This window comes from Musca vetustissima, unplaced genomic scaffold, assembly GCF_032173495.1.
Source record: "Musca vetustissima isolate MV318-11 ecotype Yass unplaced genomic scaffold, APGP_CSIRO_Mvet_v1 utg8326, whole genome shotgun sequence".
Lineage (NCBI taxonomy): Eukaryota > Metazoa > Arthropoda > Insecta > Diptera > Muscidae > Musca > Musca vetustissima.
The window spans coordinates 86,280-109,529 of record NW_026876651.1 but is presented as its reverse complement, the minus strand read 5'-3'; the positions used below and the strand labels follow the sequence as shown (position 1 = coordinate 109,529).

Sequence of the window (23,250 nt, the reverse complement as noted above, 5' to 3'; positions counted from 1 at the left end):
TATCGGAACTTCAGATCGTCTACAAAGACTCTTGGTCATCTATTCAGACTTCCAGACCTTCAGCTGGTCCTTAAAGAAATCCTGGCATTCAGTTCGTCAACCGGAGGATCACTGGCCCCACAATTCACTTATGCTAGACACACTATCCCTCCAGCTCGTCTATAAAGACTCCTTGGCCCTTAGCTTGAATGTGATATACCCACGGGTCCTTCGGTCCTTGCCTTCACCTATTCTATGATAGGCTCACTGGTCATTCAGGTCGCCTATAAATACTACCGGAACTTCGGCTAGTCTATAAAGACTACCGGCCTTCAGATCGACTCCGTAGCCTCTAGCTGGTTCTTTAGGACGCCATGGTCTTCAGCTAGTCTCTAAGGTCTCCTTGGCCTTCAGATCCTCCGTAAAAACTCCTTGGCACTACAAATGGTCTACAACAAACTCCCTGGGCCAGGGTGACACCATAGGTCTATAACACCCTCGGTGCTTCAGCTGGTCTATACAGACTCCCTGGCCTTCAGCTCGTCTTCTATGGTCGATTCACTGACACATCATTTCACTCCCTACCTTTCTTCCTACTTTACGGGTGACCTATTAAGTCTCCCTGGCCTTCAGCTCATCTCTAAAAATGTCCTGGCTGAAGCCGGTCTTGAAATTCTACCTTGAATTCCTCGGTCTTCCTATGATTTTCTTTGGTTGTCTCACAGCCACTTCAGTTTTTCTATAGAGGCTCCCTGTTCTTCGGCGGGCCTATAAAAACTCCCTGGCCTGTAGCTCAACTTTAAACACCAGCTGGTCCTTGAGTTGAGATCTTCTATGTTTGGCTCACTGACCCTTCAGTTGGTCTATAGAGGCTACCTGTTCTTCGGCTGGCCAATAAAAACTCCTTGGCCTTTAGTTAGACTTTAAAGGCCCAAAAAAACTCCATGGCCCTGCAACTTGTTCTTGAGTTCAGTTCCCTTATGGTAGGCTAACTGACCCTGGTGTATAAAGGCTGCCCGATCTTCAACGATTCTATACAGACTCCCTGGCCTTTAGTTCGACTTTAAAGACCCAAAATAACTTCTTGAGCCCTGAGGTAGTCTATAGAAAACTCATTAACCCTCAGCTCCTCTATAAAAACTCCTCGGCTGTTTTGATGGTCCTTGAGTTCAGTTCACCTATGGTTGGCTCAAGGACACTTCCGTTGGTCCATAGAGGCTATCTGTTCTTCGGCTGGCCTATAAAGACTCCCTAGCCTTTAACTCAAATCTAAAGGCCCAAATAAACTCCTTGGACCTGCAGCCAGTCCTCGAGTTCAGTTCACATATGGTTGCCTCAAGGACATTGTAGTTGGTGTAGAAAGGCTCCCTAGTATTCGGCTGACCTACAAAGACTCCCTGGCCTTTAGCTTGACTTTAAAGCCTATAAAAACTCCTTGGCCCTGCAGCTGATCCTTGAGTTCAGATCTTCTGTGGTAGGCTCACTGACCCTTCAGCTGGTGTATAAAGGCTGTCTGATCTTCAACGGTTCTATAAAGACGCCCAGTCTTTTAGTTTGACTTTAAAGACCTTGACCCTGTAGCTGGCATATAGGAAACTCATTGGCTCTGAACTCCTCTAAAGAAACTCCTCGACTCTTCTGCTGGTCCTTGAGTTGAGATCATCTATGGTAGGCTCACTGACCCTTCATTTGGCTCCCCACTTTTCAGCTGGCCTATGAACCCTTCCTGGCCTTTAGTTCGACTTTAAAGACCCCATATAACCCCTTGACACTTCAGTTCCCCTATAGAAAATTCCCTGGGCCTCAGTAGGTCCTCTAAGACCCCATAATTTTTAAATTTATTTAAACAAACACCAATTTAATCCCCTATTATCCGCCATTCTTAAACCCCACTTTTAAATTTAAATTTTCACCCGAATATAATTGATTATTGTTGTTGTTGTAATTTTTTATACAACAACAACCAAATCCCACAAAATTCCCACTTAACCAAAAATATGCCACTAATGCATTGTTGTTTTTTTTTTCGGTTCCAGCTATTCGGCGAAATTGTCATGCTGGCCAGTGCATCCGTTTCCGGTCTCTATTATCGCATCATGTCCGATGCAGCGCACACCCGAACTGTGGATGGCACCCGAACGGGCATTGAACAACGCGTCAAACTCGAATGTGAACGTCAGCAGCAGGAACAGCTGCTGCTGAGCGTAATACCAGCTTATATTGCTGCGGAGGTTAGTTAGGGGGGTTCGAAACAACAACAACAACTGTTGTTGTGGTTGTTGCTAATTGAAAACAAATTATTTATCGATTTTATTTATGGAATTATTTTCCTTGTCGGAATTTTTGTTGTTGCAGGTCAAACGCAGCATCATGCTGAAAATGGCCGATGCCTGCCAACGTGCCGGTGGTCAAAGCAACTCCTCGGCCACCCGCTTCCATGAGCTGCATGTCCAACGCCATAACAACGTTTCGATTTTGTATGCGGATATTGTCAATTTTACACCGCTGTCGGAACAGCTGACGGCCAGTGATTTAGTGAAGACGTTGAACGATTTGTTCGGGAGATTTGATCAGATTGCACAGGTGAGTAGTCAACCGATCTCTTTAAAGGGTAATAATATTATCGATAACAATTTATAGAAAAAAAATTATTATCGATTACATTTTCCAATGAAAATGTTATTATCGATGACCTTTTATATGGAAAATATTGTTATCGAAATGTGGTTATCGATTGAAATTTTCATAGAAAATTTTGTTATCGATAATTAAAAAGTTGTTATCGATAAAAAAAAATCAGTTATCATAACATTTTTGTGTAGGAAATGTTATAATCGATGGCATTTTATACAGAAAATGTTGTTATCGATTACATTTCAGATAGAGAATTTTGCTATCGATTTCAAATTATATAGAAAATATTGTTATCGATGACATTTCCTACAGAAAATATTGTTATCGATGACATTTCCTATAAGAAATGTTCTTATCGATGACATGTTCTATAGAAAATGTTGTTAACGATTGCATTTTATATAGAAAATTTTGTTATCGATAACATTTTCTTTAGACAATGCTGTTATCGATGACACTTCCTATGGAAAATGTTTTTATCGATGACATATTTTCTATAGAAAATGTTGTTATCGATGACATTTTCTATAGAAAATGTTGTTATCGATAATATTTTATATAGAAAATGTTGTTACCGATGACATTTTTATCAAAAATGTTGTTTATCGATAACATTTTATATAGACAATTTTGTTATCGATAAGATTTTATATGTACAATTTTGTTATCGATTACATTTTACACCGAAAATGTGGTTATCGATGACATTTTCTATAGAAAATTTTGTTATCGGTCAAAGTTTCTATGTTTTTATCGATGACATGTTGTATAGAAAATGTGGCTATCGATGACATGTTGTATAGAAAATGTTGTTATCGATGATATTTTCTAAACAAAAAGTTGTTATCGATGACATTTTATGTAGAAAATTGTGTTATCGATAAAAGTTTCTGTGTAAAATTTTGTTATCGATAACATTTTCTGCAGAAAATTTAGTTATCCTTTAGTTTAGTTGTTATCGATGACATTATGTATAGAAAATGTTGTTATCGATATCAATTTCCATAATAAATGTTGTTATCGATGACATTTTCTACAGAAAATTTTGTTATCGAAGACATTTTCTATGTTATCGATTCTCTTGTTGATAGAAAATATTGTTATCGATTACATTTTTCGTTCGAAATACTTAAATCGAAGACAATTCATATAGAAATTTGTGTTATCGATATAGGAAATGTTGTTATCTATATTAATTACTATAGAAAATATTGTTATCGATGAAATTTTTTTATCGATAATATTTTCTATAGAAAATATTGTTATCGATCGTATTTTCTTTATAAAATGTTGTTATCGATAATAATTTCTATGAACAAATGTTGATATCGATTAAAATTTTTACAAACAATTTTGTTATCGATAATATTTTCTATTGAAAATTGTGTTATTGATCACAGTTTTAAGAGAAAACATTGTTATCGATAACAGTTTTCCTGAAAATTTTGTTATCGAGCACATTTCCTATAGCAATTGTTGTTATCGATAACAATTTCAATGTAGAATGTTGTTATCGATAAAAATTTTAACATAAAATGTTGTTATCGATTAAAATTTTTATGGAAAATGTTATTATCGATAACATCTTCTATAGAAAATTCTGTTATCGATAAAAGTTTTCACTGAAAAATTTGTTATCGGTTACATTTCCTATGAAAAATTATATTATCGATAACAATTTATAACGAAAATGTTATTATCGATTACAATTTTTATAGAAAATGCTGTTATCGATAACAAATTTTTTAAAAAATGTTGTTATCGATAACAATTCACATAAAAATTCTTGTTATCGATTAGTTTTTCTTTAAAAAATATAGTTATCGATAACATTTTCTATAGAAAATAATGTTATCGAAATATTTTCCGACCTATTTTTATTAACATTTTTCTTTTCCCCTTCCCTCCCCCTCTCCGCAACAGGAAAATCAATGTCTCCGCATTAAAATTTTGGGCGATTGTTACTATTGCGTCTCCGGCCTGCCCGTCTCGATACGGCAGCATGCCTCCAATTGTGTCAATATGGGTCTACAGATGATTGATGCCATCAGGTATGTACGAATAGCTAACAATCTACACATGTACACAATAACACACACACACATATGTAAAATATTTCCCACACACACACACGCACACACACAAATGTAAATATTTACACTTCAAATATTTATGTAGATGACACCACCACCGAACATCGAATCGAACGACGAGATGTACTTTGTAAATGTAAACAAATTGTTATTGAATTCTTCTTCTGCTTCTTCTTGATCTTCTAATATAAACAAATCAACAGGAAAACCATATAGACACACACATAGATATGCACACACACATACTTCGATGCTCTCCAATCAAGTAGGCCGACATAATAAAAATCCAGCAGTGTGGAAACTCTGTGGTTTGTGGGACAAACAAACCGACACCCACGAACAGTTAGGAGGTTGATTAAAGTCAGTGAACAACAACAACAACATCGGCCACAAGTGATTACAACAACAAGTGTCGACAACAACAACAATACTATCAGGACATGACAAAAACACTTGTTTTTAATATTTACCAGGTGTTAGACAACAAAACAGAACATGAACAGGGCAGAGCAGGGCTATGGACAACGGGGAGGGATAGAGAGTGAGAGAGACACACACAGAGAGACACATAAAAACCAAAGACACACACACACCCACACAGACTCACCCCACACACATAGAATTTGATTAGGAAACTGATACGACCCAAAGGATGCGACAAATCCTGCCGTAATCTGTTCTGTTTTGTTGGAAATTTATTTGAAATTTTAGAAAACAAATTTACTGGGACCTACCTCTCTCCCTCCCTCACCCTGTCCCCTCGTCAATTCAGGGCATAAATATTCAACAAATTGTTTAATCTTTTTGAAAACTCGATGAATTATCAAGTTCGGTTAAATCCCTTTCGAATCTCATCACCATCATCATCTGATATTCTGATTTCCAATAAGAACACAAATTTATTCAACTGGAAATTATCGCCTGGGGAGGCCTATATATGGGTTTGTGTGCGGGACTTAAGTAATTGTTTTGTTTAGGTTACGATTGACCTTTTTGGAAAAATGGAGAAGGGAAAGGATGAAAATAAGTTGCAGGATTTGATTTGATTTCGATAATGACCACATGGGGATGTTGACAACAACAAATTGATGAAAGGATTGGACAAAATTAAAAATTTGGGAAAATTGGGAGGAAAAAAATTGTTGTTATCGGAATGATTTTAGAAGGTGGTGTTATCGATAATATTTTCTATAGAAAAACATTTTATTGGACATATTTTCATTAGAAAATATTGTCATCGGACATATTTTCAATAGAAAATTTTATTATCGAAAATATTTTCGATCGATAACATTGTTATCGAAAAGATTTTTTTGCCTAAAATGTTGTTATCGACAGAATTTTGCATAGAATATTTTGTTATTGAACACATTTTCCATAGAAAATTGTGTTATCGATGACATTTGCTAATGAATATGTTGTTATCGATAACATTTTATACATAAAGAAAATTTAGTTATCGATATATATTTTCGATGACATTTTGGATCGATAACATTGTTATCGAAAATATTTTTTCACCAAATTTTTTTATCGATCCCATTTTCTATAGAAAATATTGATATCGATCACTTTTTCTACAGAATATGTTGCTATCGATGACATTTTCGATCGATAACTTTGTTATCGAAAAATGTGTCTCCATAAAATGTTATTATCGATGATATTTTGCATAGAAAAGATGATTATCCATTACATTTTCCATAGAAAATCGTATTATCGATAACATTTAATAAGAAAAATGTTGTTATCGGTAAGATTTTTGAACGATAACGTTGTTATCGATCTCATTTTCTATAGGTAAATATTGTTATCGATCGCATTTTCTGCAGAAAATGTTGCTATCGAGGACATTTTCGATCTATAACATTGTTATCGATAACATTTTCTAACGATAGCGTTGTTATCGATCTCATTTTCTATAGAAAATGTTGTTATCGGTCATATTTTCTACAGAAAATTTTATTATCGAAAATATTTTCCATCGATAACATTGTTATCGAAAACATTTATTCTATCAAATGTTGTTATCGAATATATTTTGCATAGAAAATTTTGTTATCGATCACATTTTTCATAGAAAATCGTATTATCGATAACATTTAATAAGGAAAATGCTGTTATCGATAACATTTTCAAACGTTAACGTTATTAGCGATAACATTTTCTATTTTTCATAGAAAATCGTATTATCGATAACATTTAATAAGGAAAATTCTGTTATCGACAACATTTTCAAACGTTAACGTTATTATCGATATCATTTTCTATAGAAAATATTGTTATCGATCACCTTTTCTACAGAATATGTTGCTATCGATGACATTTTCGATCGAAACATTTTATTATCGAAAATATGTTCTATTGAAAATTATGTTATCGATGAAGTTATCTATAGAAAATTATGTTATCGATAACATTTTATCAATAAAATATTGTTATCGAAAGAGAAAAAATAGTTATCGATCACATTTTCTATGGAAAATTTTGTTATCCATAGCATTTTCTATATAAAATCTTGTTATCGAAAATATTTTTTATTGAAAATGTTGTTATCGATGACCATTTCTCTCTAAAATGTTGTTATCGATCTTATTTTCTAAAATGTTATTATCGAATATATTTTCGATAAGAAATGCTGTTATCGAAATTCGTTTTTCCATAAAATGTTGTTATCGAAGATATGTTGCATAAAAAATATAGTTATCGAAACATAAAAAATATTGTTATCGGTCACGATTTTTATAAAAAAAAATTGTTATCGATGACATTTTCGATAACATTTTCCATAGAAAATTTTTTATCTATGTAGGAAATGTTGTTATCGATAAAATATACAATATAAAATTTTGTTATCGATTAAATTTTCTACAGAAAATCTTGTTATCGATAATATTTTCTACAGAAAAATGTGTTATCGATAACATTTTTCATAGGCAATTTTGTTATCGATAATTTTTTCTATAGAAAATCTTGGTATCGATAACATTTCCCATAGAAAATATTTGTATCCATAAATTTTTTTATTAAAAAAAATGATATCGAAATTATTTGGCTTACAAAAAATAAATTCTAACCCTTCCACCTCTATTTCTTCTGTTTTCTCCTTTTTGCAGACACGTTCGCGAAGCAACCGGCATTAATGTCGATATGCGTATCGGCATTCATACGGGTAATGTCTTGTGTGGCGTCCTCGGTCTGAGAAAATGGCAATTTGATGTTTGGAGTGATGATGTGACGCTGGCGAATCACATGGAGAGCGGAGGTGTTGCAGGGTAAGTGAAGGCACTCTCACAAACACACACGAATAAATTTTCATATCAATTCGTTGCTTGTTATGATACGTTTGATTATTGCTTTCCTTTTTATCGGGCATACGAATTAAAGGTGTATTGAAAAGAAGGAAATTGGTTTCATTTGGTTGATTTCGTTCGATTCGTTTCGTTTCGATTTCGAAGGAAAAGGAAATTATCATCGGAACAGCAGCGCAGCTCAGACACTTTTTGGCAATGATTGCTGCAGAAAAAGAAACAGAAATATCAGCAATGGGAAATGGAGGGAAATTGTTTCATGAAATGGAAATTATGGCAACTAATGGTTTTCGATACTTGATATCAATAATCGATAAATGTTTTTTTTTATTATTTTTGCATTTTAATAACAAAATAAAATCGGATGTTTATTTAGCACTTATTGAGGTGCCTAATGAGAGAGCAGAGAGGGGTGGAGGAGGAGTGAAAGGTAATTAAGGAATTAAATTAGGGATTCATGGGGATGGAATTTGAGAAAAGGGAATAGGGATTAGGGAAGGTAGTTATCGGAGATTTTTTTTAAATGGAAAACATTGTTATCGATGACGATTTCTTTAGAGAAATATTGTTATCGATGGATTTTCCTATAGAAAACAATATTATCGATTACCGTTGGTATAGAAAATGTAGTTATCAATAAAAATTATATTGAAAACCTTGTTATCGATAATATTTTATAAGAAAAAAATTGTTATCGATTATTGTTATTGACGGAATTTTCTATAGAAACCAAACAATCGACTACTTCTACTATAGAAAATGATGTTATCGATACGACTTTATATCGAAAATCTTGTTATCGAAACATTTTTCTTTTTATCGATAACTTTTTTATGAAAAATTGTGTTATCGATATTTTTGAAATTGAAATATTTGTTATTGATTCATTTTTAATGGTATACCAAAGTTATCGATGAAATAATAAATAGAAAATCGTGTTATCGATTTTTTTTTTCAAAATAAAATTTAGTTATCGATCATTTTTTTGATAGAAAATGTTGTTATCGAACAAATTTTCTATATAATATATAGTTATCGAAAAATGTGTTTTACAGAAAATTTTGTTATCGATAAGATTTCATGTCGAAAGCTTTGTTATCGATGATTTCTTCCATAGAAAATGTGTTTATCGATGAGTTTTTCTCTAAAATCCGACGTTATGGATAACTTTTTGTGTAGAAAATGTAGTTATCGATAGCATTATCTATGAAAAATTCAGTTATCGATAATTTTTTTTCAATAAACGTTTTGTTTTTCGATTGGGTTTTTAATAGAAAAAATATTATCCATGAAGTTTTCACCAGAAAAATTTGTTATCGATAATATTTTAGGTAGAAGATGTTGTTATCGATATTATTGTCTATAGAAAATTATGTTATCGATAACTTTTTTAATAGAAAAACTTGTTATGTATAATTTTTTCAATAGAAACACTTGTTATCGATAAATTTTTAAAAAGAAAAACTTGTTATCGATTAGTTTTTCAATAGAAGCATTTGTTATCGAGGCAGTTTTCAGCAGAAAATGTTTTTATCGATAATATTTTATGTAGAAGATGTTGCTATCGATATTATTGTCTATTGAAAATTCTGTTATCGATAACTTTTTCTATAGATAATGGTGTTATCGATAATTTGTTTTGCCACAGAAACTTGTTATCGATAATTTTTTCAATAGATAAACTTGTTATCGATAATTTTTTCAATAGAAAACCAAGTTATCGAAAATATCGGCCTTTGAAAAACTTGTTATCGATTAGTTTTTCAATAGAAAAACTTGTTATCGATCATTTTTTCAACAGAAATACTTGTTATCGATAATTTGTTCAACAGAAAAACTTGTTATAGATAATATTGATCTTTGAACTTGTTCCCTATAAAAACTTGTTATTAATAATTTTTAATAGAAGAACCTGTTATCGAAAATGTTTTCAATAGAAAAACTTGTTATCGATAATTTTATCAATAGAAAAACTTGTTATCGATAATTTTATCAATAGAAAAATTTGTTATCGGTACATTTTTCAATAGAAGAACTTGTTATCGGTAACTTTCTAAATATAAAAACTTTTTATCGATAATTTTTTCAATAGAAAAACTAGTTATCGATTTTTTTTTATTAGAAAAACTTGTTATCGGTAATATTGATATTTGAAGATCTTGTTATCGATAATTGTTTTAATAGAAAGATTGTTATCGATATTTTTTAATAGAAGGAATTATTATCGTTCAGTTATTCCATATTATCGATATTGTTATCGATTAGTTTTGCTATAGAAAAACTTGTTATCGATATTTTTCAATAGAAAACTTGTTATAGATAACATTGACCTTTTCAATGAAAAAACCTGTTATAGATACTTTTTTGAATAGAAACATTTGTTATCGATAATTTTTTCAATAGAAAAAATTATTATCGGTTCATTTTTAAGAGAAAAACTTGTTATCGATAAGAAGTTATTATCGTTCACTTATTGCATATTATCGATATTGTTATCGCTTAGATTTTCAAAGGAAAAACTTGTTATCGATAATTTTGTCAATAGAAAGTTTGTTATCGATAATATTTACCTTTCAAAAAATTGTTATCGTTAATTTTTTTAATAGAAATCTTGTTATCGATAAATTTTTCAATAGAAATTCTTATTATCGGTACATTTTTTTCATAAGAAATCTTGTTATCGATGATTTGTTCACTAGAAAAACTTGTTATCGATAATTTTTTCAATTAAATATTTGTTATCGATAATTTTTTCAATAGAAGAAGATATTATCGATCACATATTCTATGTTATCGATAACATTTTATATTGAAAATCGATAAATATCGATAAATTATGCTATCGAAAATCATGTTATCGATAACTTTTTGTTAAAATATTATTGATGAAATTTTGTTGGAAAAAATTATTATCGATAATTTTTTGTTGTCAAAATTTGTTATCGATAACTTTTTCAAAGAGAATAAAATGTATTTTTATTGTCAAATAAAAGGTGGGTGTGGGAACCGAATAAAAATAATATTTGCAGCATAGTATAAATATAATATTCTGTTCCGCACCCCCCTCCCAATCTCCTGTCGATATTTACTTCACATCCGAACCGCCAAACAAATAAAAAAATTTCAATCAAGTGAAACCAATTTTCCAGCCATCACCACCAAAAAAATGATAAAGAAAACAAAATTGAAAATGCGAATAAAAAATTCGGCGGAATCCAATAGACATGAGAATATTGAAAATTTGCTTTTCTCCTCTTCCTCCCTCCATTTCCGCACTCTCCTTTTCCTGCTGTTTATTTATTTTTCTTAAATTATTTCCGTTTTTTTTGTTATCCTCCATCAGACGAGTCCACATCACTAAAAAAACATTGGATTTCCTGAATGGCGAATTCGAAGTGGAAGAGGGTAATGGCGGTAGTCGTGATTCCTATTTGGCAGATCATAAAATTGAAACCTATTTAATTGTGCCACCAAAGGTAAGCCGCCAAAGACATGGCGAATGCAGATTTTTTTATTTAATTCATTCCGTTTTTTTTTTTGTAGAAACCCACCTATATTTCGCACCCGGTGCCACGTGTCATCGAATGCAGTAACTCCTTGGAGGCTGCAGATAATCCCACCGATCAACAACAGCAGCAACAGGTTGGCAGTAATGTCTACAGCTCAGGCGGCAGCCATGGCAGTCGGAATGCTGATGCAGAGGCCTTCGAGAAGCTGCTTCCCCTGACCATTGTCAATTTTAAGGGGGTGGATGGGGCCCAGTCACCAACAGGAGCGACTGCTGGTGGAGGATTAGGAGGTGGTAGCAGCTCTCCTGAACCCAAATTGCCACAATTATCCTCAACAACGACATCGATGTCAATTAAGGAAGAAGAAGATGAGGATGCAGTCGAACTGCGGCACAATGAAGCCAAGGATGCCACTTCGTTGTTACCCGAATCGGTTGCCACAGCCAATGAACTGGCCAATAATAATACTCATGCCTCTCTAACACCCAAGTCTTCGCTGAGTCTACCCAATGATGATGGCCTCAGTGCCAGTGGCAGTGAGGGTGGCGCAGTGGCCACCACCCCCACCACGAATATCACAGAAAATCCTCTGGCACATCTGGACTCATCCGCAGCTTTGAATGGCAATGCGATTGCCAACTCGGTTAATAGCACCAATGCTGCTGCAGCAGGATCTGGAGGGGCAGGTACTGCAGCAACGACCACAACTGGCAATAATTTGTTAACTTCCGATGTGCCGGAGGCAAAGAGCAAACGGAAGCTATCGGTGCAAGGTAAGTGGCTGTGTCAATTTCAGGTAAACAATTTTTAGCTGAAAGGATATGCAGATGATGCAGGATGGAGGGAAAATGAACTTAGAAATGGAAACTAAGTTCCATTAAATGCCATGGCAGGACAGTAGGACAAGGAGTGCATTTTTAAAAATTATTTTTGAAGCCTATCATAAGGCGTGAATTTTTTATGGTAGGCTTCAAAAATAATTTTTAAAAATTTTTTTGAAAAAAAATTTTATTTTTTTTTAAAAATTTTTTTTTTTTTTTTTGTTTTTTTTTTTTTTTTTTGAAAAAAAAATTTTTTTTCGAATTTTTTTTTATTTTCAAAAATAATTTTTTAACATTTTTTTTTTTGAAAAAAAAAAATTTTTAAAAATTTTTTAATTTTTTTTCAAAATATTTATTTACTTTTTTTAATTTTTAAAAAAAAATCGAAATTATATTTGAAGCCTATCATAAGGCGTGGATATTTATGGTAGGCCTCAAAAATACGTTTTAAAAATTTTTTGAAAACAAAAATTTTTAATTAAAAAAAAAAATTCGAAATTATTTTTGAAGCCCATCATAAGGCGTGGATTTTAATGGTAGGCTCCAAAAATAATTTTTAAAAATATTTTTGAAAAAAAATTTTTTGGAAAAAATTTAATTTTTTTTAATATGTAAAAAAAATTCGAAATTATTTTTGAAGCTTCAAAAAAATTTTTAAAAATTTTTTTAAATTTTTTAATTAAAAAAAAATTATCGAAATTATTTTTGAAGCCTATCATAAGGCGTGGATTTTTTATGGTAGGCTTCAAAAAAAATTTTTTTTAAATTTTTTATTAAATTTTCAAAAATTTTTTAAATTTTCAAAAATTTTTTAAATTTTTTTTTAATTTAAAAAAAATTTCGAAATTATTTTTGAAGCCTATCATAAGGCGTGGATTTTTTATGGTAGGCTTCAAAAAATTTTTTTTTAAATTTTTTATTAAATTTTCAAAAAATTTTTTAATTTTTTTTTAATTTAAAAAAAAATCGAAATTATTTTTGAAGCCTATCATAAGGCGTGGATTTTTTATGGTAGGCTTCAAAAATAATTTTTAAAAATTTTTTGAAAAAATATTTTTTTAAATTTTTTTTTTTTATTTAATTTAATTTTCAACATTTTTTTTTATATTTTAAAAATAAAATAAAAAATTTAAAAAAATAATTTTTCAATATTTTTTTTAAAAAAATTAATTTTTTTTTAATATGTAAAAAAAAATTCGAAATTATTTTTGAAGCTTCAAAAAAATGTTTAAAAATGTTTTTAATTAAAAAAAAATTATCGAAATTATTTTTGAAGCCTATCATAAGGCGTGGATTTTTTATGGTAGGCTTCAAAATAAAAAATTTTTTAATTTTTTAAAAAAATTTTCAAAAATTTTTTTAAATTTTTTTTTTTAATTTAAAAAAAATTTCGAAATTATTTTTGAAGCCTATCATAAGGCGTGGATTCAAAAATAATTTTTAAATTTAAAAAAAAATTCAAAAATTTTTATTATTTTTTTTAATTTAAAAAAAATTCAAAATTTGTGTAGCCTATCATAAGGCGTGGATTTTTATGGCAGGCTTCAAAAATAATTTTTAAAAAATTTTGAAAAAATATTTTTTTAAATTTTTTTTTTTTTAATTTAATTTTCAACATTTTTTATTTTTTTGTTTTATATTTTAAAAATAAAATAAAAAATTAAAAAAATAATTTTTCAATATTTTTTTAAAAAAATTTAATTTTTTTTAATATGTAAAAAAAATTCGAAATTATTTTTGAAGCTTCAAAAAAAAATTTTAAAAATTTTTTTTTGAAAAAAAAAAAAATTTTTTAATTAAAAAAAAAATATCGAAATTATTTTTGAAGCCTATCATAAGGAGTGGATTTTTTATGGTAGGCTTCAAAAAATTTTTTTTTTTTTAATTTTTTAAAAAAATTTTCAAAAATTTTTTAAAATTTTTTTTTTTAATTTAAAAAAAAATTCGAAATTATTTTTGAAGCCTATCATAAGGCGTGGATTTTTTATGGTAGGCTTCAAAAATAATTTTTAAATTTTTTTTGGAAAAAAAAATTTCAAAATTTTTTATTAATTTTTTTTAATTTAATAAAAATTTCGAAATTATTTTTGAAGCCTATCATAAGGCGTGGATTTTTTATGGTAGGCTTCAAAAATAATTTTAAAAAAATTTTTGAAAAAATATTTTTTAAAAAGATAATTTTGCAATATTTTTTTAATTTTTAAAAATTTTTTGAAAATAAAATTTCAAAAATGTCGAATTTGTTTTTAATAAAGAATTAATTTTTTCAAATTTTTTCCTTCCAAGAAAGAAAAAAAATTCGAAATTATTTTTGAAGCCGTAGAATTTTTTGGTAGGCTTCAAAAATAAATTTAAAAAATTGTGAAGCCTATCATAATTTTTAAAAATTTTTTGAAAAAAAAATTTTCAAAAATTTTTTTTTTTAATTAAAAAAAAAAATTCAAAATTTTTGTACTCTATCATAAGGCGTGGATTTTTATGGTAGGCTCCAAAAATAATTATTTCAATTTTTTTTTAATTTAATTTTCAACATTTTTTATTTTTTTTTTTTTTGTTTAAATTTTTAAAAATAAAAAAAAAATAAAAAAATAATTTTTAAACTTTTATAAAAAAAATTCAACATTCAACATTTTTTTATTTTTTTTTAATTTTTAAAATTTTTTTGAAAAAAACAATTTCAAAAATTTCGAATTTTTTTTAATAAAGAAAATAAATAAGAAAAATATAAATTTAAAACATTTTTTGAAAAAAAAAATATTAAATTTAAAAAAAATCGAAATTATTTTTGAAAATCGAATTATTTTTTGAAGAAGAAAAAAAATTCAACATTTTTTTATTTTTTTTTAATTTTTAAAAATTTTTTGAAAAAAACAATTTCAAAAATTTCGAATTTTTTTAATAAAGAAAATAAATAAGAAAAATAATTTTAAAACATTTTTTGAAAAAAAATTAAATTTAAAAAAAATCGAAATTATTTTTGTATCTTATCATAACTCATGGATTTTTATGGTAGGTTTCAAAAATAATTTTTAAAAATTATGGTAGGCTTCAAAAATTTTTAAAAAATTGTTGAAAAAAATATTTCAAAACTTTTTTTAAATTTTTTGAAAAAAAATTTTTCAACTTTTTTTTAATTTTTTAAAAAAAAATCTCGAGGCGTTGATTTTTTATGGTGGGCTTCGAAAAAAAATTTTTTTGAAAAAAAATTTCAAAAAAAAATTGTTAAATGTTTTTTAATTTTTTTTTTGTAATAAAAAAAATTCGTTTCTTTTTAAATAAAGAATTTTTTTCAAAAAATTTTAATTTTTTTTCTTCCAGGTCTCATCTCTTTCGCCGATCGCCGCCGTTCCTCAGCCTCATTTACCGAACGCAAAATGTCCTTCCACACAAATGAAAGTTTTCGCAGTCATTCAGGTAAGGTTGTCGAACATTACTATAACAAATAAAAACTTGACATGCACAAACATGCTAGCTGGCATGTGGAAATGACATCAAAAAAAAAACTTTTCTAAGCAAATGGATAGAAAAGTTTAAATAAATGAAATTATTTTCGATTTTATTTTCCAATCACCTTGAGATGGAAAGAAAAAAGCAATTGACCCATGGACCATAAAAAACGTTTCAGTATTTTTTTCCAATAAAATTGAATTTTATTTGTTTTTAACAATTTTTTTTTTCGAACGGATATCACTTTTCTTGGCATCCTTTCCGGTATCGATAAACACTCGCACACACACACATGCACTCATATATTCACCTACACACTTGCAGGTCATGTCACCCGTAATCGCCCCTCATCGAAGATGACCAAATATGTGGAATGCTGGGGTGCGGATAGACCATTTGCCAATATTGCCGAATCGAAGCTGTATAAGAATATTGGGTTGGCGGTAAGTATTCGTATATGTGAAATTTTGTTATCGATTTTTACGAGCAGGTGTGAATGTGTTAGTGAGGAAAAAAATTTCGAAAATTGGATTTGCCACAAGATGGCTTTCTTTTAAAAATGCCATAGGTCCTGAAGGATGCAGTTTATCTCAACCATGACACCCCCTCCCTACCCCCTCTACCGAATTTCCTAAAAGTTACGAGAAAGAAAATGAAATTTTCCGAAACTTTGCAATTTTTCATACCTGCTTGGATTACTTTAACTTAAGTGTTTTTATTTACCTCCTCTACCACATTCCTATCCCCTCCCCTCCACCCTTTGTCACCATGCCGTATTCATTTAATTTCCTAACAATTTTTTCTCATTCCTTTCTTTTCTTCTTTTTCTTTCCATTTTTCCTTCTTTCACAGAGCATCACCATGATTGAATCAAATTTATTGCCACCCGAACGTAAATGTTTTAATTTCAATTGCTTTGGCCCGCCCACGGAGTTGAAACCGCTCACCATGTGGTATCGCAATACGCCACGCGAGGTTATGTATCGCGCCCAGCCGGATACTCATTTTCGTTATGATTTAATCTGTGCATTTTTGCTGTTCGTTTCGATTGCGGCGGTGCAATTAATTGTTATGGATATGTGAGTATTGGGAAGGGAGCGAATTTTTAGAGGGGGAATGAATTACAAACAATTTTTTATAGAAAATGAGTTCGATAACAGTGTTATCGATAAAAAAAATGGTCGATAAGAACATTTCCCAGTGTTTTCTGTAGAATAGTGATTCGATAACAGTGTCATCGATATCAAAATTAGTCGATAACAATATTTTCCACAGTAAATGCGATCGATAACAGATATTGTTATCGATAACACGATTTTCTACATAAATTAGTATCGATAACAACATTTGTTAACAAAACAGTTATCGATAACAGCATTTTCTATGTAAAATTTTATCGATAACAATATGTTCTACAAAAAATGTCATCGATAACAACATTTACTCTAGAAAATAGTGTCGATAACAACATTTTCTACTGAAAATTTCATCGATATTCATATTTTTAACGGAAAATATCATCGATAACAACAGTTTCTCTAGAAAATAGTATCGATAACTAAATTTTTTACAGAAAATGTCATCGATAACAATATTTTCCACAAAATATGTTATCGATAACAAAATTTTCTATAGAAAATGTCATCGATAACAAACATTTTCTCTAGAAAATATTTTACAGAAAATGTCATCGATTACAATATTTTCTACTGAAATTGTTGTTATCGATAACAACATTTTCTATCGAAAATGTCTTCGATAACCAAATTTCTGCAGAAAATGTGATCGATAACTACAGTTTATACAGAAATTCTTATCGATAACAACATTTTCTACAGGAAATTTCATCGATAACATAAATGTCATCGATAACAACATTTTCTACAGAAAATGTTTTCGTTAACATATTTTTTCTAGAAAATATAATCGATAACAACATTTTCTCTAGAAAATAGTATCGATAACAAAATTTTCTACAGAAAATGTCATCGATAACAAAATTTTATACTGAAAACATCATCGATAACAACATTTTCTGCAGAAAATGTCACCGATAACAAAATTTTCTATAGAAATTGTTATCGATAACAACATTTTCTATAGAAATTGTTATCGATAACAACATTATCTATATAAATTTTTATCGATAACAACATTTTCTATCGATAATGTCATCGATAACAACATTTTCTATCGATAATGTCATCGATAACAACATTTTCTATAGAAATTGTCATCGATAATAAAATGTTTTACAGAAAATGTCATCGATAACAACATTTCTATAGAAAATTTCGTCGATAACAACTGTTTCTACAGAAAATGTTATCGATAACAACATTTTTTGCAGAAAATGTCATCGATAACATCATTGTGTATAAATAAATTAATCGTTCATAACATTTTCTATAAAAATTGTGTTCGATAACACCATTTTTGTTACAATTTTTATCGATAACAATATTCTCTATAAAAATAGGGTTCGATAACAATATTTTTTATAGAAATTATTATCGAAAACAAAATTTTTTGTCTATATTTTTTTCGATAACGTTATTTTCTTTAAATACGATGTTATCGATAAAAACATTTTCCATAGGAACTACTATCGATAACATAATTTTCTTTAGATATCGATAACAGTTGTTTCATTTTGAACAATTTTCGATAACTACTATTTCATTATTATAGTTCATCGATATGGAAATTGGATGAACTACAATTTAAATTGTTATCGATAACTATATTTTATGTGGAAATTATTATCGATAACAACATTTTCTTCCGAAATTATTATCGACAACTCTATTTTATGCGTAAACGATTTTGAATAACTAATATTTCTTTATTGTAGTTGATCGATAACAATATTTAATTATCGATAACAACATTTTCAAAACAATTTGTTATCGATAACAAAATTTTCTACAGAAATTGTGATCAATGACATCATTTTCTATGACAATTGCTATCGATAACAATATTTTTCATAACAAATGTTATCGATAACAAAATTTTTTATAAAAGTTGTTATCGATAACAATATTTTCTATACAAATTATTATCGATTTTTTTCATTCTCTAGCAATCTTGCCTTGCTGGGCTCCCTGATAGCCACCTTTATCTCCCTGGGCCTCTTCCTTTATCTGAGCAACATGCACGTTCCTGATATTAATTCGACGACAAGCGATCGCAATGGACCGGGACAGGTGGTGGCCAGTAGTCGGTTTCTGCGCATGGCTATTTTTATTATCGTGAATATTTTAATATCGGCCTGTGCGGTGTTTAGTGTGGTAAGTTTCATGAGAGCTGCGGAACCCAACCAAACTCTTTAAGTCCCTCATCTATTTTTCCGGTTTTTTTTTCAGATCAACTTCGCCTTTGAGGATTATAGCGTCGAAGAGGTCTCAAATCTCAACTTCACCGGCATCTCAAATATATCGAATGATTCTTCAATACCTGACATAGATTCAATATCCCCATATCCCGATCTACAAATCGCTCCAATATATCTATTCTGCTGCGCGATTAGTTTGGCCGCAGTATCGGCCTTCCTGAGGTCGGGTTTCATTCTGAAATTCTTCACAATGTTTGTGGCGTTGGTGTGTCAAATTGTCGTGCTGCATTTTAGTAATCTATTCGAGCTCTACAATGCGCGATATCGTATGGACTAGTAAGGACCGAATACCTCTACCAGAGACCCTTGATTATAATCCGCCTTTTTCTCCCGTCTCTTCTGTCTTTCAGTTTCCCCATCGAAGTAAAAAGTTTCCTATTGCTGTTGCTGGTGGTGGCGGTTCTGCACACCCTCGATCGCCAGGGTGAATATGTGGCCCGCACCGATTTCCTGTGGAAGGCCAAGCTAAAGGTGGAACAGGAAGAAGTCGAAACAATGAGGGGTATCAATAAGGTAGGGCTTCAAAACCATAATCCCCCAAAAGAGAACCCTTTTAATTATTTTCTCCCTCTCTGCCACTGCAGATCCTCCTGGAGAACATCCTACCCGCCCATGTGGCCACCCATTTTCTTAGCCAACAGAACACTTCAGAACTCTACCACGAAAGCTATTCCTGTGTTGCCGTTATGTTTGCCTCCATACCGAACTATAAGGAGTTCTACGATGAGACCGATGTAAATAAACAGGGTCTGGAGTGTTTGAGATTATTGAACGAAATTATATGCGATTTTGATAAGGTATGGAACCATTTCCATAAGTTATCGATAACAATCCATAATAAAAATTTGGAAATTTCTTTTCCAGTTACTATTAAAACCGAAATTTAGCGGCATCGAAAAAATCAAAACCATTGCTAGTACCTATATGTGTGCATCGGGCCTGAGGCCCGGCAAGGAGGAGGGAGCCAAGGTAAGTTCCGATTCCCTTTAATTTCGAATAGAATTTAATATTGTTTTCTTAAAAATAAATATCGTTTTTGCGCATGCAGCTGATGCGTAATTTTGCGGTAAGTTACCCCTACAAAATTATTATCGATAACACAATATTGATTTTCGATAAATGTAATTTTGATTGGAAAAATGATCGATAACATAATATTGAAAACAAAAATTCTGAATAAGGAAAATATTTAAGCAAAAAATATCGATAACAATGTTATCGATGAAATAAAATTTCGATAGCAGTCGAAAATTAACCGATAATACAATTTCTGTGGATAAGATAATCGATAACTAAATTTTCTATAGAAATGTGAATTGATAACTAAGTTATCGGCAGAAAAATTAATCGATAACAAAGTTTTCTGTGGAAAAGTTAATCGATAAATAAATGTCCAATAGATATCTGTATCGATAACATTGTTTTCTATAGAAACGTCGATCGACAATTCAGTTATCGACAGAAAAATTTACCTATAACAAAGTTTTCTATGGAAAGTTAATCTATAGAAATATGGATCGATAACATTGTTTTCGAAAGAAATATCGATCGATAATAAAAATATCGACAGAAAAAAATGATCGATAACAAAGTTCTCTATGAAAAAGTTCATCGATAACAACATTTTCTATAGAAATCTGTATTGATAACATTGTTTTCGATAAAAACATCGATCGATAATATAACTATCGACAGAAAAAAATGATCCATAACAAATATGGAAAAGTTCATCGATAACTACATTTTTTATAGAAATCAAGATCGATAACAACATTTTTTTCAGAAAAACCGATCGATAACATATTACTCTACAGAAAAATTTAACGATAAGAATATTCTCTACTAAAAATCGATCAATAACTATATTTTCCTTAGAAAAATCAATCGATAACAATATTTTCTGCAGAAATCTGAATCGATAACAACCTTTTCTTTAAAAAAATATATCGATAACAAATTCCTGTACAGAAAAATATATATAACAAGATTCGCTGCTGAAAAACTAATCGATAACAAACTTTTCGATAGGAAAAATATATCGATAACAATATTTTCATCAAAAAAAGAGATCGATAACAACTTTTTCTTTGTACAACTGGATCGATAACAATATTTTCTAAAGTTATCTGGATCGATTACAAAGTTTTCTTTAGGAAAATCAATCGATAACAAATTTTTTTCCATAAAAGCTGATCGATAACACAATTCCCTGCAAAAAAACTAATCGATAACAAACTTTTCTATAGAAAAAAATCGATCAATAACATTTTTTTGAGAAAAATCGATCAATAACAATGTTTTCATTAGAAAAACTGATCGATAACAAATTTCTTTACATAAAAAGTGATCGATAAAACGATTTCTTACAGAAAAAATAATCGATATCAAACTTGTTATAGAAAAAATCGTACGATAACAATATTTTCTAAAGAAATCTGGATCGATAACAAAGCTTTCGTTAGGAACATCAGTCGATAACAAACTGTTTTCCATAAAAGCTGATCGATAACACGATTCTCTGCTGAAAACTAATCGATAACAAACGTTTATATAGAAAATATATATCGATTACAAGATTTTCAGTGTATAAAGAGATCGATAACAACTTTTTCTTTGGAAAATGGATCGATAACAATATTTTCTAAAGAAATCTGGATCGATAACAAAGTTTTCTTTAAGAAAATCGATCGATAACAACTTTTTTTTTTGGAAAAATGAATTGATAACAATATTTTCTAAAGAAATCTGCATTTTTGTCAAAAAATCTGATCGATAACACGATTCCCTGCAGTAAAACTAATCGACAACAAAATTTTCTATAAAAAAAATCGAAAAATAGATCGATAACAACATTTTCTTCAAAAAATCACCCGATAACAACGCTTTTTTTTAAAAAAAATCGATTGCTAACTAGTATTTCTAAAGAAATACGTTACTACAAAAAATTAATCGATAACAAGGCTATCTTTAAAAATTGATCGATAACATAGTTATCGCCCGAAAATTTGATCGATAACAAAGATATTTATACATACATTTTTCCGATAACATTATTTTTGCAGATAATTTTAATCGATAACAAATTTTTTGCAAACACAATTATCGATAACAAAATAATTATCGTAAAAACAATTAATCGATAAAAAAAATTAGTATTATTTTTTTCAATATTTTTATGCAAAAATCGGTAACAAAAAAAAAATATCGATAAAATTATCTAAATAAAAATATTTCGATAACAAATAAAATTATCGATAACAATTTTTATATATTTGTTAGATGAATACATTTTGCCGATAACATTATTTTTGCATATAATTTTAATCGATAACAATTTTTTTTGCAAACTTAATTGTCGATAACAAAATTTTTCGCCAAAAAAATTATCGATAAAAAATTTAGTATTAATTAATTTTTCAATATTTGAGTAGGAAAAAATCGATAACTAAATTTTTTTAAAGAAAAATATATCGATAACAAAAAAATTATCGATAAAAATTTTTGTATATCGATAAAAATATTTCATTATAAAAAAATCGATAACAAAATTTGGTAAAGAAAAAAAATCGATAACAAAATTTTTTTATATAAAATCGATAACAAAATTAAAAAAATCGATAACAAAAATCGAAAAAAAATTGATATATTTTTTTCTTCTTTTATTTCCATTTTATCAACATGCTTCTGCCGATAACAAAATCCCTCGACCTCTATCCCGATCTCCACCTCAATCGCCCCCGCTCTCAATCCCCACCCCTTAGGACGAGAAACGCACCGAGGAACACAATGTTGTCATTCTGGTGGAATTTGCCATTGCCCTGATGTCAATTCTGGATTCGATAAATCGTGAATCATTTCAACGTTTCCGACTACGCATAGGGCTCAATCATGGACCAGTTATTGCCGGGGTGATAGGAGCCCAGAAGCCCCAGTATGACATTTGGAGTAATACCGTTAATGTGGCATCGCGCATGGATTCATGCGGTGTTATGGGCAGATTACAGGTAAGGTGGCCGATATGACAATTTGATTTATCAGTGTGATTGTATTTTCTCTTCT

At 29.7% G+C, this 23,250-nt stretch overlaps 1 protein-coding gene across 1 annotated transcript in view; it reads left to right on the top strand.

Annotated features, from left to right (window-relative positions):
• The window catches only part of LOC133321209 (adenylate cyclase type 2), a 100,545-nt gene that overhangs the window by 77,115 nt on the left and 180 nt on the right, over positions 1 to 23,250 (top strand). The window contains exons 5-19 of the mRNA XM_061530297.1: positions 2,016 to 2,210; positions 2,335 to 2,562; positions 4,537 to 4,664; positions 7,823 to 7,981; positions 11,361 to 11,493; positions 11,561 to 12,299; positions 15,666 to 15,761; positions 16,119 to 16,237; positions 16,647 to 16,873; positions 18,880 to 19,087; positions 19,163 to 19,467; positions 19,542 to 19,704; positions 19,776 to 19,988; positions 20,056 to 20,160; positions 22,953 to 23,195. Coding sequence (XP_061386281.1) covers positions 2,016 to 2,210; positions 2,335 to 2,562; positions 4,537 to 4,664; positions 7,823 to 7,981; positions 11,361 to 11,493; positions 11,561 to 12,299; positions 15,666 to 15,761; positions 16,119 to 16,237; positions 16,647 to 16,873; positions 18,880 to 19,087; positions 19,163 to 19,467; positions 19,542 to 19,704; positions 19,776 to 19,988; positions 20,056 to 20,160; positions 22,953 to 23,195 — 3,261 coding nt within the window. The remainder of the gene's footprint in view (positions 1 to 2,015; positions 2,211 to 2,334; positions 2,563 to 4,536; positions 4,665 to 7,822; positions 7,982 to 11,360; positions 11,494 to 11,560; positions 12,300 to 15,665; positions 15,762 to 16,118; positions 16,238 to 16,646; positions 16,874 to 18,879; positions 19,088 to 19,162; positions 19,468 to 19,541; positions 19,705 to 19,775; positions 19,989 to 20,055; positions 20,161 to 22,952; positions 23,196 to 23,250) is intronic.